At 34.6% G+C, this 16,550-nt stretch overlaps 2 protein-coding genes across 7 annotated transcripts; one reads left to right on the forward strand and one right to left on the reverse strand.

The window, feature by feature from the left end:
• Positions 1 to 1,348: 1,348 nt before the first annotated feature.
• Positions 1,349 to 2,149, forward strand: LOC116108402 (VQ motif-containing protein 31-like). Its single transcript, XM_031394656.1, has 2 exons — positions 1,349 to 1,446; positions 1,513 to 2,149. Exon 2 carries the CDS (start codon positions 1,566 to 1,568, stop codon positions 2,082 to 2,084), a length of 519 nt encoding a protein of 172 aa, XP_031250516.1. The 5' UTR covers positions 1,349 to 1,446; positions 1,513 to 1,565; the 3' UTR covers positions 2,085 to 2,149.
• LOC116108401 (putative pentatricopeptide repeat-containing protein At5g08490) lies at positions 1,765 to 7,874 on the reverse strand. 6 transcript variants are annotated; one of them, XR_004124629.1, is made up of 5 exons: positions 7,849 to 7,874; positions 7,168 to 7,225; positions 4,243 to 7,003; positions 2,042 to 3,527; positions 1,765 to 1,892 (listed from the first exon to the last, which is right to left on the reverse strand). XR_004124629.1 is itself a non-coding variant. In XM_031394655.1 (3 exons), the coding sequence occupies exon 3, from the start codon at positions 6,945 to 6,947 to the stop codon at positions 4,371 to 4,373; it is 2,577 nt and encodes an 858-aa protein (XP_031250515.1). In that variant the 5' UTR covers positions 6,948 to 7,003; positions 7,168 to 7,225; positions 7,676 to 7,761; the 3' UTR covers positions 4,239 to 4,370. The 6 variants fall into 6 exon arrangements, 1 of the variants encoding a protein (XP_031250515.1); XR_004124631.1 differs by having other exon boundaries at positions 4,243 to 7,012; positions 7,201 to 7,225; positions 7,849 to 7,869; XR_004124630.1 differs by lacking the exon at positions 7,849 to 7,874 and adding an exon at positions 7,676 to 7,761 and having other exon boundaries at positions 4,243 to 7,012; positions 7,201 to 7,225.
• Between the last annotated feature and the right edge of the window lie 8,676 nt (positions 7,875 to 16,550).

Below are 16,550 nucleotides of genomic sequence, written 5' to 3' on the forward strand. Positions count from 1 at the left end.
TTTTTATTCAACGAAGAGGAAGAACATACCCAAAGTTAGAGAGAAATGATGAATTTTTGTTTTGAATTGATCAAATATAATAGTTAATTAACAAAGAGAATTTAGTTAAAGAGGATGACAAATTTCTTATCCAAAATAAATGTAGTTGATACTGTAAACAAAGCAAAGAAAACATAATAAAATTGCAAACTGGGTAACCGAAATTGCATGTTTTTATGCACCTTTTTAACAAATAAAATAAAAATGGCTTGAAATGGGTTACTTTCTCTTTGTCCTAATTGGCAACCTTAGTTGTTATTTAACTCCCCTCTTTCTCCTTTGTTTTATTTGTACATGCATCCTCTCTTCACATTGCTTTTATTGATTAATATCAGAGGGCCTCTTTTAGGTATGTTTTTGCAATCTTTTCTTTCTCATTCTTTCATTTTAGTAGGGTCAACATTTCATTCTAGGGTTTATTTTATTTTCCCCATGAGAGATCACTTAGTATTGAAAGCATTAAAAACACTCTTTTTTTTCATAATATTCAAAAGGGATGTTTGATATTTTTTAAAGGGGATTTTAATTTTTTTTTTGAGGGGGTTTTTGATCATTATAGCGGGAAAAATGAAATAAACCCCTTTCATTCTATTGTATTTTTAATTTCAAGATTAAGAAAATTCTGAAGATGCAGTAGAAATGAACCCATTTGGCCACCTTCCATGTGTTTGCTTATTTTTTAGTTTATTTTATGGGGCAATTGAAAGGGAGTGTGGTGGGATAAAAAGGCTAAAGAGCCTAACCAAGCCTAATCTTGTTGGACTGAAAATCAAAATCTCATCTGAATCAAAGCTTAAAGGTAAAAGCAATTGACTTTTAAACTAGCTTTTTGACAGGTAGGGTCAAAAATGACTGCAACACCAGTAAATAATGAACAAAATACCTCTGTTTCCAGCTTCAATAGAGGCAAAATTAGTGCCATTTGTTATGTCACCCAATCTCTTATTTAGATACTAGAATGCATTAAATCACGAAAATAGTACAACACATGCTACACGATATGCTAGTTTCTAACTGCAAATATGGGAGACGTAATCCATTGAGAACCTTAAAGACCATGAATTCATAACTTTCATACAAGTTGCTTAGGCAGTTAGGATAAGAAATCACAGCAAACATCTCTAATTTTTTTTTTTTTCTGTGATATAGAAGATGAAACCATTAAAATACATGTTTCATCGTCTTGACTGAAATTATGATAAGTTAGAAATACGTACATTACATGTTTAGTTTCGCTAAAGATAAGAGCTCAACCATCACGATTTTATTTCCTGCAACAAAATTCTTTACTTTCACTTTTCTAACAAGACTTCTTATACCTATTTCTACCTTTTCTTTGGACTAAGTTAGTTATGGTCAAGCAAATAGCAACTTATCCAAAGCATGTTTAATTCCATAAAATTGCCAGTTTCGTGGAAAGCAAAACTCTAGAAAGTACTAAATTACCATTTCGCAGCTGAAAAGTTGTTGCAGGTTAGGGCCTATCTGATTGGTACAGAGCTTGTCTAACGAGATAATAATAATCCATGGAAACTCCAGCAAGCCAAGGTGTAGCCGGTGGCAAACCGTTAACAACATTTGTGCAAACAGACTCCAATACTTTCAGAGAAGTCGTGCAGCACTTAAAAGGTCCATCAGAGAGTGAAGCAGGTACACAAGAAGGAGCAGCTGCAAAGATAGCAGGCACAAAGCGGCAGACTTCTAAACTCCATGAGAGAAGGCACTACACAAGGCCCAAGCTCGAAATAGTCAAATCTCCAATCAATTTCAGACCTGGTTCATCTCCATCAAGATCAGGAAACTCCAGTATTCTTCCAAGTCCTGTGGGTACCCCATCTACAATTTTTTCAAAGCTGTCCATAGGAGAAGAGGAAAACAAAGAAGAACAAGCAAAGAGTGAATTGAATAGCCACGAAGAAGAGAAAGCCATCAAAGAGAGGAGGTTTTATTTGCACCCATCACCACGGTCTAAACCAGAACATACTGAACCAGAATTGCTTACCTTGTTCCCTCTAACATCTCCCAGGACAAGTAAGACACCTTGAATTTGATAGAGCATCGCCTCCAATTACAACTTCGTTTATTTCCAATAAAATACATATATAGAGTACATAGGCAAAGCAACTTGATTTTGTAACAAACCTCATCTGCTTTTCAGCAATTGAGTGTCTTGTACCAGATTATAATGCAATTTAGCAGCAGGTTGTGATGATGTATATTTTTTCCTCACCACTGACATTATAGATGATGTATGTGAATAAAAGAAAAGGAAGGACAGAGCAAGGTTGCTGAAAACGAACAAAGGAGAAAAAGTCTAGTGCTAAAATGGAAAATTTTGAGGCATCTATCTAACTATAGATCAATTCATCAAGGTATGCTCAATTGTACATATTACGGAATTTATACTCCTTGAATATTCTTGTCCAATAGCCTTTCTAGGAGCTAAATTTATTTGTTTACAAAAGCTGTCCACATCAACAAAGTCAGAAGGGACTTGTGTGATATAAAAGCCAAAAATTTCATCCAATAGGAGGACTAGTCTCCAAATCTTTAGCATATATCCTTCTTCTAAGTAGGTCTTAAGTCTTTGTTTTTCTCAGAAATCTACACTCATATGTTATATGACCAAAGTTTACCATAATATGCATAAATTGTGTTTTTATCTCGCTGTTCCTCTAGAGCACGAATTGGTAATGGTTAACAGAATATACCTTTGGTTTTATCATAAAACAAATTATTTCTAGCTAATTAGATTACGTATATTATTGAGTCATATTTTTTCTTTCTCATTAATTGATTTAGCGTTTTGCTCACTTGCATATAATGGAGCACTGGAGCTTTTGATCTAAATTAATTATACATGTCACCAAAGGCTGTAAAGTTTGTTGATATTACAGTGAATGAATTAAAGAGAAAGTGAGGAAAAGTGAGAAAATTTAGCCAAACACCCAAAATTTAGACAATTCATTCAACCCTATTCATCCAACCCTGAATCCCTCTCTAAACTGCCATATCTTCAAGGAGCAGTGCTTATAAGAAGATTCAGTCACTGAACCACAACTAATACATAAAAGTATGAGAATTGTCATACCCTAGTTTAAATTGTTGAATAACATTGCCAAGATAAAAATGATAGCAAATAGATAAAATATTAGACAAACAGTGAAACTTCTAGACTGTTATAATAGTAAAGGGAAAAAAATAAGTTTCCCCAATTCTCATTGCATAAGATTATAAGCATAACATGAAATAGACAACCAAAGAGAGAAGCAGCATAAAACAAAATCATTGAAAAACAAGTCATGCAGAATCTCTTGGCAAGAATGAAGTGATACAGAAGAGTGTTACCTCTGCTGGAAAATTGATTTCCAACCATAGGTAAATATATGGTGCAAACTTGAAAAATCAGGCTCTGCACCCCAGTGCACAACTTTTAAAAGCATTCCATGTTGCTTCAAGAGATAGAAGAAGGGGTAATCCCTGTCCATCTGAGGCAAGAAGACAATGAATATTCTAAGTTGACAATGCTTAATCAGCTGGCAAACAATTATTACACACTAATAGTACCACATAAGAACAAAATATCACATGTGAGCCTTCAAATCAGTGGTTAATTCAACTTTCTCAAGTTCTTAATATTGACGTGTCTAGCACTTCTTTTTTCTCCTGAATAATGTTTGAAATAGAAATTTTAAATAAATGCCAAAGAAAAATGAAAAATAGAAACAAAATTACAGATATGAAATGCTCAACTGAGACAAACAAAAAATCCATCTCAATCCATGTGCCTTATTAAGTTATACCAGCAATGGGATAAAGCCAAGAAACTTTGGCAGATTGGCATGAAATCATCCATTTCACTCACTCAATCATTACAGCAGATGGCATCACATCAATTTCGGGCATATTCGATGAATGGTCCAATCAAAACCAATTTTGACCTCGACCCTTTGAACTAGAAAAGCATACCATGACTTTTGAAATTTACCTACAAAAGGAAATAGAGGACAAAAGTTAAGTATCATTAATTGAAACTCTAATTATTCATCTTAAGCTAACATTTTCTATACCATAAGCAACAAGGCATCCAATGCATTAAACTGAAAAGTCAGTCAACATTTTAAAGAAGACCAGGATTGACTGTTGAGAAAGTGGCTAGACTAAATGTCAACAAAATAAATTCGTTCAAGTAGAATGTCTAACCTGAAGGCCATTGGGCAGAAAGGATTCCATTTTTCAAGATTAAGTGCAATCAAGATTAAGTGCAATATAATCCAAAATTATCTGCACTGCCATTGGACTTCGCTTGTGCCACACCATATATCATATGTCTAAGAGGTGATGTAGGAAAACTGAAATGGATATTTAATTTGACGATTCAACAATCTTAATATACAGTAAATCATGTCCCGTTGAGGGTGGGAACAGTCACCAGCTATAAACACATTCTTCCTTCTCTCCACTTCAATCCAGCTACATCCTGCTGGCTTTTTCAAATCTCTCGTTTTCATCAGTTTTCTTATCTCCATGACTCCATCCCATCTAGCATTTGCTGCATATAGGTTTGACATCACCACATAGTTACCAATATTGTTCGCTTCAATTTCAAACAAGCGATTTGCCACAACACCACCCAATTCCACCTCATGATGGGTCCTGCAGGCACCCAACAATGTACCCCATATGTTTGCATTTGCTTCTATAGGCATACTAGTTACAAAAGAATATGCTTCATTTATCCGTCCTACTCGAGCAAGGAGATCCACCACACAAGCATACTGTTCTGTGGTCGGTTTGATCCCATAAACCTTCTCTATTGAGTGAAATATCTTGAGTCCTTCATCTACAAGGCCAGTATGACTGCAAGCAAATAATACAGCAGTAATGACAACATGGTCCGGCTTTACACCCAATTCAAGAATTTGAGAAAAAACTTTAAGTGCTTCCTCTCCCATCCCATGCATCGCATAGCCACCAACCATAGCAGTAAACATAACCAGATCTTTTTGTATGCTTGACTGGAAAATCTTATAGGCACTGCCTATGCTGCCACATTTCGCATATAAATCTACAAGAGATCCTTCCAAACGGACATCATTGAAACAAGCTCTTATTACATACCCATGGCACTGCCTCAATAAGTGGACTGAGGCCATCTGAGAACATACCGGAAGAAGGCTCATAATAGTCATGGCATCAGGCTTCAATCCTTGAACTTGTAACTGAAGGAATAGGCTAAGAGCTTGATCAGGACAATTACTGTCAGCATAAGCTCGAATCATTAGATTCCAAGTGGTGATATCCATTGTAGACATCCGCTTAAATATCATATATGCTTCATCATACGATCCACAATTCACATAACCTGAGATCATTGAATTTAATGTGACCAAATTTTGCTTCTCCGCCAAACTGTGAAAAATACTGAGCGCATAATCCATGTTACCACATTTTGCATATGCATCAAGTATTGCATTTCCCACATTAGGCTCAATATCACCTGATAAAAGACCTGCCTTAATTGAATAGCCATGTGTTTCCTTAACCATATTTACACTCAAAACAATAGCACAAAAATGAACTATGGTTAAGATAGTAATGGAGTCGGGTCTAATTCCTTCCCAATGCATACTGTGTAAAAGGTTAAGAAACTGAATATCATATCCACTCTCTGAAAAGGCATCGAGTATAGAATTCCACGATATCAAGTCTTTCCTAGAAATCAACAAAAATGTCTGATATGCTGCTTCTATTTCATTACATTTTGCATAGAAATTAACTAAAGCATTCCCCACAGTTGCATCCTCATCTAGGTAAGGATGACGGAGATAGTACCCATGAATCTCTTTTCCAACCTTCAAGTTCAGTAAGTATGCACAGGCAGGAAGAATGTTGACAAAAGTCACAGAATCTGGCCTTATCATCTCTACAGAGATTAATTCACAAAAAAAATTCAATGCTTTTAACCACTCACCATTTGATGCATATCCAGCAATAATGGCATTCCACGAAACCAGATCTCTTGATTTCATCCTCCGAAACAACAATTCCGCTTCTTCCATCTGTCCAACTCTCAAGTAAAAGCTCAACAAAGCATTGCAGACTGAAACATTTGATATTAGTTCAGCCCGGCGCAACACATAACAATGAGTCTCTCTCCCAATGCAGTAGCCCATACTCTTATCCAAGGAAGCACATATAGGTAGAATATTCACAATTGTTGCATAATTCGGTTCTACTGATCCTCTCAGCATCCAGCTGAACAATCTCAATGCATTAGTAATCAATTTATTTTCAGAAAAACCTGAAATGATTGCATTCCAAGAAACCACATCTTTGTCCTTAATGCTGCCAAATACAGAGTACGCATCCTTGTGGACTAACCCACATTTTGCATACATAGATACAAGAGCATTTCCTACTAATGTTTGTGCTTCAAGTCCAGATTTAATCACAAACGCATGAACACTCTTCCCTCCACGTATATTTCCTAACCGTGCACACACGGGAAGGACAATAGCAACAGTCACAGAGTTAGGCTTAGGTTGGTTACTAAAATGCATATTATAGAACAACCTCATCACTTGATCATCATAACCACGAGAACTTGCAAACCCAGATAATACAATGTTCCAAACAACAGGATCAAGGGTACCCATCTGTCCAAACAGTTTCTTGCAATCATCAACAAGTGCACATTTTGCATACATATTAAGTAAGGCTTTGGACACAACCTGGCAAGAAATATGGCCCAGTTTTATGGCATAACTGTGAAGAGCTTTGCCTAGTTTGGTGTTAAAACCAGCAGCACAAGATTTGAAAATGTCTGCGAATAGTTGGTAATTGTGCCTTGGTGAAGACTGTATCTTATGAGCCAAAAGAAAAGGAGTTTCTTTTGTGAATTCCATCGCCAAGAAAATTACTGATTATATGTTGCATGATCTGGCATTTGGTTTAAACATATCTGCAAACACTAGTTGCCCATTTTATATCGTTAAAGCAGCCAAAACACAAAAGAGAATATACAAGAATTAATATATTGCTCAAAATGGAAGATTCTAACACTATAAGGATAAATTCCCACGCGGCTTAAAAGAACAAGGGTATAAAAAGAGAACACAAGCGTACCTATCTTGAGATATGTAAGCAAAAATTTCCAACCTTGGATTTTGTAGCAAACCATGACCTGCGCACAAAAAAAAAAAAAGTGTAAATCTATAGATAGAAAACTTACACAGAAGACGGCGAAAGCAAGCTACAGAAATATGATATGGAAGCAATTTTCACTGTGAAGGGCAAAGATGATGGTCCATGCTCTGCCTTCTCAGTAAGACAGAGAGTGTGAAAGAAAGAAGAAGGAATATTATATAGATAAGGGTATTTTCCATAATAGCCGAAAATAATTAACTCATATACCACCATATTTACAAGAAACTTGAATCAACACAAAGGTTTGGGTTCTACCTTACGAAAATTTTCCCTCCATTTTTCTCTCAATAGTGAAATTTTAAAGCATCAAAAAGGATAAATTGATCACATTCCATCAAGAAGCGAGAAGATGCTGTAAAGAAATTTAAGAAACACAAAAAACAAAAATCTCATACGAGGGCCTGCCCAAGAACTTTCTTCTTTTTACCTTTAATTTATCAAACCCACCTTAAATTTTAACTGGGCAAATGAATTTGCGGTTGTTTATCATATATTGAAAATCAAATATGGCCGTTCAATATCTACAACTAAAGAAGAGGACACTACTTGTCGCAATTACTTTCTTAAGATACCATTTCTAATCGAGTAATCGAAACTCACGTGCTGATTAGGAAGCAAGAGTGGAGGCAGTTGATGACGTATTGACGTTTCTAGTTGAGGTAATAACATTTCAATCCTGAGGTAAAGGTTTGGATAAAGTATCACTTTGGCCCGTGTCAGATGACTGCCGTTAGAGATTTTGGTATCTGATAATGCTTGAGTCATGGAATACCCATAAAACCCTGCTACAGAGCATAAAATCAAGACTTTAGAAATGAAAAAAAAAAATACTAAAATTAAATTAATATGAATATAATATAAACAATTAAGGGGCGTTTGGTTAGGGGTTATATGGGATTACTGGGATAATGTCATTTTATATTACTTGATTACTATGTTTAGTTATCAAATAATATAAGATACCGGTAATTAGGGGTGTTCGGTTTCGGGTACCCTGTACTTTTTGAAGGAACCGAAACTGACGATTCCTTGAAATTTGGAACCAGAACCGGAATCGACGGTTCCGGTTCTGAGTACCCTGTAAAACTTTATGAGCCCCCAAATTTTGAAAAAAGTGGCAAAAAAACCCTTAAAAACTTACCAGTACCCCCCCCCCCCCCCCCAACCTGGCACTTATTAACAAAAATAAAATTACAAACTCCATTACTTTGTAAAGGTAGATTCTCAAAATTCAAACCAACTTACTTTAAATGTTATGAAATATAAATGTATTCACATTACTTTTTCTACAAAAAGTTTTTATTAACCCCCATAATCTTTAATTTTATTTTATGTTAGTCTCAGTTCCTGGTTCCTGGTTCCGGTTCCTAACTATAGGAATTGAAACCGCACAGCAACGGTTCCAATCGAAACCTATTCATTGACAATTGGTTCTGGGTAGGAACCGGAACCGAAACCAAACCCAGGATACCCGCCGGTTCCGGTTTCAACCGGTTCTTTTGAACACCCCTATCGGTAATATTCAAATACCAATAGTGGTTACTATTGATAATATGGGAGGTAATCTGATTACCTCAATTTTCTTAGGTATTCTGAGATTACCAGGGTTATCATTTTTTGTTACAATTTTATCCCTTAGTAATAAAATTTTTGGACAATAATACCCCTACTTTAAAACAAATTTACATTAATATCCTATTTCAATTTTACCCTTGTTTAATTAAAATTTTGGACAATAATGCCCTTATATTTAAAATAATTTACAGACCACCACTGCCACCCAACCACCACCACCACTGCCACCCAATCACCACTGCCGACAGCGAGCCAACCACCATGGGCCGCCGCTGGAAAATCACCAGAGTCCCCAAAAAAGAACGAGATTCAGTGGGAGACTCCAAGAGGCTTTGATATGGCTGTTTCCGACCAAATTGATGGCCAAAAACGGCCATATTGGGCCAGATTGATGGAACTAGCTGTTAACGGTCAGATCCCTGGCCATTAACAGCCAGGTATGGGCGAGATCTGGCCAGAATAGATCTGGCCGTTAACGGCCATGTCCGTGGCCGTTAACGGCCAGATCTTGCCCAGACCTGGCCGATAATGGCCAAGGATCTGGTATGGCCAGAAACGGCCATATCGGAGCCTCTTCGTCACGGTGAGGTACTCACGGGTACTTTCGGAGATTTCCGACGGTGGTTTGCGGTGGCGGCGACAGGAGGTGTGGGTGGTTTCGTCATAAATTAAAGTTTTATATAAGCGGGGGTGTTTTAGCTAAATCTGAAATATTGGGGGTTAAAAGAAATTATTCAAAAATTAATAATAAAAATAATTTTATATTAATATTTAAAAGGGGGACAATTTAGTAATTTAAATAACATACCCACCAATTTATTCCCCATAACCAAACATATTAATATAACATACCCGCCAACTAACCAAACACATTTTTNGTCCCACATATTATATGGAATGGACGCCCGTCCTGCTAATTTGGACGGGCGTCCATTTATGTCTGTTTTCAATCGGTCCAACGTGGCGGCTTCCACGTGTTTCGGTGCAACTTTTTGGTGGATATAGCATTTTTGTTCTAAGCAAGGCGTTTGTCCGATTTTCTTTCTGAGGTTATTTTCGTCAATATATTTATTTATTTACTGATTAATATCATATTATTTACTTTTTAAAAGAATCCATTGCAGCGGATGTTAAATATTAAGTAAAATCCTTAAGTGACTTGATGATAATCGAGCATAGAGTAAAAGAAAATTTCATAAACTTTTGAGATTAAATTTCTCAAACACTAATAAAGGTGATTATTAAAGTTTTTATCCAGCCAATAATTTTAAAATTTTAAAAAATTAGTTGAGATGTAGACAAATTGGTCCAAATACCCTTGTTATATAAAAAAAAAAAAAAAAACCAAACCACCTCCAAAATCCAAACCATCGAACAAACAAATAATGTGGTCCCTTAAATATACATGCTTCCTATATACAATCCTTAAAAATAAAACAAAAAAAAATCACAAACCAAAAAACCGCTGCCACAGAAGAAGAATGGCCACACATCTGGAGGCGTGGCAATACCGCTGTGATATGGCTTTAGGGCAAGGCCACGCCGAAAAGATCAGGGCAAGACCGGCGACGACAGGCTAAGTTGGGTTGTTCCGGGCTGGGGCGAGTTATGGCGGTAAGGGTGAGGGTTTGGAGTGACGGTTGATGAGTGTCTTCTTTTATAATTTTGTTAATTTTATTTTACATTCTTAGAATCTTTATTTATCTAAAGACAACAGTGCCCTTACAATGTCTAACACACCCTAACGGCAGTCATCTAACAAGGGCTGCAGTGACTCTTTCAAATTTCCCTGGACCACATTGTTTTCTCCAACAGTCCAACGTCACGGATATAGGTGGAAAAAATAGGCCGAGTTAGGCGGGTCAATCCTAACCCGACCCACCTCAACCCGGGAATAACCTGGCCCAGCTTAAGGGCGGGCCAGGTTGAACCCGGCTCTGGTATCCCCCGTCGGGCGGGGTGGGCCTTCATAGGCCAACGTGGCCACCCGACGAGTTATTTTATTTTATTTTTTTAAATAACCCTTCCAACCCATCGGGTTAACCGGTGGGTCAGGCGAAAAAATAAAAAAATTATTTTTTTTTGCAAAAACTCTTTTTACTCTTCAAATATAACCGTCTTATAGCAGTTGGAGGGGTCTTTTTGGTCATTTTCTTTTTCCATTTTTCTCTATTAATAGGACATAAACTTCTCATATTTCCTCACATCTCAAATTCTCTCATTTTCTCTATAAAAATCTCTTAAATCTCTTTGTTGTCAATTTATTCTCATTTTGCTCTCATTTTAATTTTTATCAGTTTTTGCAATTTTCAATCATATTTTCAAATTTCAATTCTCCTTCTTCAATTCTTTTATATCAATTTTTTTTTTTTTTTTAACTAGAATGGATAGATATTTCCATCCCACCATCAATTTCGAAAATGAAGAAAATTATCCTAATTTACTAACATAAATACAGTAGATTCAAACAGTCACGCTTTCCCATTCTCAGAATCTGATACACCTCACAATATTTCCCCTTCCTCCCCATGCTGCTACAACTCTCGGTAGTTCTAGAGGTCGTTCTCGTAATCGTCGTCCTTGTCCAACTCCATCTAAAGTAGAAGCGGGTTCATCAACTGCAGTCGGAACCGACGACAAGCACACATCAGACGTTTGGGTGCATTTCGAAAAGTTTTACTAGACAAAAAATGGCGTTCAAGTGAAGAAAACAAGATGCAAGTATTGTGGAAATATTTATAAAGCTGATACAGGTAATGATACTAGTACTTTAAAAAGTGATGCTAGTAAACATATAAATAATCATGAAATAGAGAAACCAATCAAACTCAAATAACTAGTATGAGTAATACTTGGCGTTATAATTTTGATGTATATAGGGAACAATTAGCTTTATATATTGTTGCAATTAATCAACTTATTAATATGGATGAAGATAAATATTTTCAAAGATTTATTAAAAAATCATTTTTTTCAAGAATTTAAAACTTATTTTAAAACTTCAACTAGAAATGATTTAATAAAATTGTTTGGGAAAATGAAATTAGAATTAAGAAATAAAATACATAGTTATCATGTTAGTGTGACTCTAACTGCCAATATTTGGAGTGGTAGAGCTAACCAAGATTATATTTGTGTGATTAGTCATTATTTTGATAACGAATGTAAATTTAATAAATCTTTATTGGGATTTAAATTAATGGATGTGGATCATAGTGGTCAACAAATTTATAATAAAATTGTTGAAGTTTTAGAAGATTATGATATTGTTCACAAAGTGGTAAGTTTAACTTTAGATAATGCACGTGCTAACAGTAGAGCTATAGATTTTTTTAAAATAATTTTTTCTTTTTATGACAATTTGAAGTTTTTTCACTAACATTGTGCATGTCATATTATTAATTTAATTGTAAAAAAATGGTATAAAAAGAATTAGAAATAATATTGATAAAATTAGAGATTATTTAACTTAGATTACTAGTAATAATAGAAGAAATGCTGAATTTCTAAATGCTTATAAAAAGTCAAATTTGTCTCCTAAAACTTTTGCATTGACATGTTTGTTAGGTGGAATAATATTTATTTAATGTTTAATTCATGTTTACCTTATGCAAATTTAATTAGTTATTTTATAGCAAATCATAGGGGTCCTCATTATTTGGTAGAGAGTGATTGACATAGAGCTCAAAAATTTTATGCTTTTCTTAAAATCTTTTATCTTGCCACTTTAAAACTTTCTGGTGTGTATTATCCTACTAGTTCATTGGTAATACATACAATTATAAAAATTTCTAATTTATTTGCTTGAAACAGAAACAATGAAATTTTAGTAGGACCAATAAAGGCAATGGAATTAAAATTTTAAAAAATATTGGAAACATATTCCTTTTCTTTTTTGTTTAGCTGCCAAATTTGATCCTAGGATTACATTAGTGGGTTTAGAAAATGGTTTAGACACGTTAAGTGAAAATTTACAAGAAGAAGCGTATGCCAATCAACTAGGAGAGATAAGACAGTGTCTTGAAGAGGTATATTTGCAATATAAAAGCAGGTATGGGAACCAACAAAGAGACGCAATACCCGAGGAAGTAGCATCAGAAGACACAAATGAAGACTTCGACTATTGGAGTGCACTTAATAGGCGGAAGAAGACTCGAACCTAAAACACATCCTCCTCTACAGAAGCATCAACAACGAATATAATATCCTCCATGCAACTGCAAAAGTAATGAGTTTTACCAATATTTGGGAACCCTTGACTTGCTACTAGAAAATCCATAACAAAGAGCCAACTTTGATGTCCTAGAATATTGAAAACCAGAAAATGTATTTTTTCGGTACTATCAAGACTTGCCCTAGATGTTTTCTTTGTTCTTGTCTCAACCGTCTCATCCGAACAAACATTTAGTGCAAGTGGAAGAATTTTAAATGAAATGAGGACTAAACTTTCACCAAAATTGATTGAAGTCCTAACATGTCTTCGAGATTGGGAACGGTCGTGCCATTAGGATCAATACGAGGTTGTCAACAATACTTTAATAGAATCATTTCAATTTTGTGATTTAGATGATACAAATGAGGGAGGTCCTAGTCAACCCTTAAATTAGTTGTTTTGTAAATTATAACTTTGTAATTTGTAAATTAACTGTCAATTATTGCACTCTTTTTTCCTTACAAAATTTTTGTCCCAATTGAGTTTTTCTTGATAAGATTTTTAACGAGACAATACTTGTTGTAATTTTTTTTTTTTTTTATAAATGAATAAATCTAATTTTTCTTATATTACAATTTAATTGTATTAAAATTGAATTAATATTTGAAATGTTAACTAAAAAAATTAATTTAATTGAATTGACATTTGAAAAGTTAACTAAAAAAAGTACACAAAATAAAAAAAAAAAAATTTGAGCCGACCTGCACAAAAAGCCGCCAAGTTAGGGTTGGCTGACCGGGCTGGGTTGACCCTTTTAGACAAAGAAGGCGAGCCGAGTTTGTTGGTGGGCCAGGTTAGGCCCGGCCCGTAATTTGGCCTCCATGGATTGGGTCGGGCAGGTCATTTTTCCATCTCTAGTCAGGGACGAAAATATATTAACATTGTTCCTAGTTTGGGCTTTGTCTACTTTGAAAAGTAATCATATAAATCAGCAAATTTTGTTTTTAGTGTATATGTTTTTCTATGGACTGAAATTATAGCAATAGAATTTTTAAAGCCATAAATGGTTTTCGTATTTGATAGTTTTTGGAGAATGATTGAATGTGAAAACTCGTGCGTAACACATATATGTTTATTGTTTGACTTTCAAGTATTCAAGTTTACCAATAATATACGAAGATTTACTTTACATTTTGAATTGCACAGAAAATACTATTTATCTCAGAGAGGTCTAGTGAAACTTATGAAAAAACACCAACGATTGCTATTGTATTTGTCAAAAGCAAAATAGAGTGTGTTATACAAAATTAATAAGTCAGTTGAATATTCGACAATCAGTAAATCGTTTATTTGAAATACAATTGATCTTGAAGTGAAATTTATTTCATTTAGATTTATATACTGAGTCCCAATGTATAATATTTCCATTTTGTTTGTTGCATGTTACAAGACATTGGTTTGAAAATATTTTAGCAATTTATTGTTATATTGCTAATAACTTTGAATATTCAATATATTGTTATTCTAAAGAGATAGTTTAATGAAAGAAAATTAGTTTTGGAATGAGATTTATCATATTACAAACAATATAAAATTATAGGTTTTTAGTTGCTTCTCAATTTTCATTTTAATTCAAATTATATTTTATTGTTTTTTCAATGACATATAAATTTATTGTTTTCTTTTCCTTCAAATTACTGTTAGTTATTAAAATATCAATAATCGTTTGTACTGTTTAGTTGGAAGATTCGATCTTTATTTTTAATTATTTTTTAAATTCTTATTTGAATATTTAAAATTGTGTTTTAGGAATAATAATGGTGGGCAAATCGCATAAATGAAGAATACAATGTTTACCATTTTTAAAAGAAAAATGAAATGAAGGGTGTTTATGAAATTTTTGGGGTGTCGTAAAAAAAAAAAAATTTTAAAACTTTAAACTGAAGTGTCTTAAGAAGTGATTTTTCTTAATTTCAAGGGAAGAGTCAATAGAAACACTCAAAGTTATAATTCTACTGATAATGCCCAAGTTGAACCAAAACCCAACCTTTTTTTTTTTCCTTATTTAATTAGAATTTTCTTTTTTGATTTGATTTGGTATCCAGTTTTGTACTTTTCTAATCCGATCATACAAAATCCAGAATGCAAAAAATAAAGGTGGTCTTGCTGCAAAAAACAAACCCAGTCAGGCAGTCAGCATCCAATAGTTTGAACTTAGAGAGAAAGAGATGAAATGAAAACATAGAATCTGGAGAAGAAGTGAAGAACAAACCCAGTAACATTAAAAATTTGAAGCCTAATGACGCGATAAATCAACCAATCAATTTAGAAAATAACGAAACAATGAAAGCGTAATAAACCATAAAGAAAAGTCACAAAAACAACACAAACTATGTAGCTGGTGCACAGCAATAGCCACAATAATATTTGATGGTTTTTCCACCATAGATGATTCCTTTTCAAGGACTTGTGCAGAAATAAATCCTGGTTTCGAGGAAAAAGGATCTTGTGGATCCGGAAGCGAAAATTTCAGTGGCAGTGGACTTTTAACTTAAGTAAGACCTCTAATTGCAACTTCATATATCTATGACATGTGCAGAAGTAAGTCCCAATTCAGACACGAATAGAAAATGCAAGTACCAACTTGTTAAACCCTATGTACCTTCTTTTCCAAGTTATAAACACCTTGATATCCTCTCACCTCAAATGGAACTAACAATTTCTAAATTTGATTGCATCAGAAACTCTTCATCAAAATCTTTTAGTAATTGTTGAATGGTAACTTACAACAGGGTGAAAGTACTAACCTGAGGATTTTCACAAAGCTAGCAAAAATCTGTTCGTGCTTCTAGCCTCACCTACAGTGGAAAAATTGTATCAATTAGTCAACATAGTCTGAAGATCGCAAGATGACATGAAGTTGATAAACCAGGTAACAAAATGATCAGGAAAGTGGGTAGCTCACCCTTTAGGTAACACTTCCCAGTTTGCTATTTCTTTGCACTTAACACAACCAACTACTTCAACACACCCTATATGATTTGTTGACCTCTCATATGTTTTGATATGCCAAAACTATCCAAAAAGTTGATTGAACACTAACCATAACATGCTAATGTATGACTCAAGTCATAACCAAACCAAAACAAGTCTAACAGGTGGTTCAATCATGCATAAGCAAATTTTAGCTTAGGTATGACAGTGCGCAATCAAGGCACGACCGTTCCTTAAGAGAAAGTTGTCGTGCAATATTGCACGGTATCGTTCCTTTTGGTCGTTAGTCATTCTGCCAATTTGAGTGACACTCGCACGACCAAACTACAATCGTGCGCTCAAATTAAAGGGTCAAGATAAATCAAATTCAGAATTCTTCCCGCTCTTGACTTAATCTCAAAAGTCAAAGTCAAAACTCAAAGTTCAAAATAGGAACGATCATTCCTTGGAACGCCCATTCATATCTAGAGGAGTTTTGCATGACATCGTTTCAAGAAGTGGTACATGCTTTTGGAAAATCAAGAAGATTTGGAAGAGCATCTAGATGTGATTGTTTCGTGTGGTGGAATGATCATGCAGT

Source organism: Pistacia vera, unplaced genomic scaffold (assembly GCF_008641045.1).
Source record: "Pistacia vera cultivar Batoury unplaced genomic scaffold, PisVer_v2 Contig563, whole genome shotgun sequence".
Taxonomy (NCBI): Eukaryota; Viridiplantae; Streptophyta; class Magnoliopsida; order Sapindales; family Anacardiaceae; genus Pistacia; species Pistacia vera.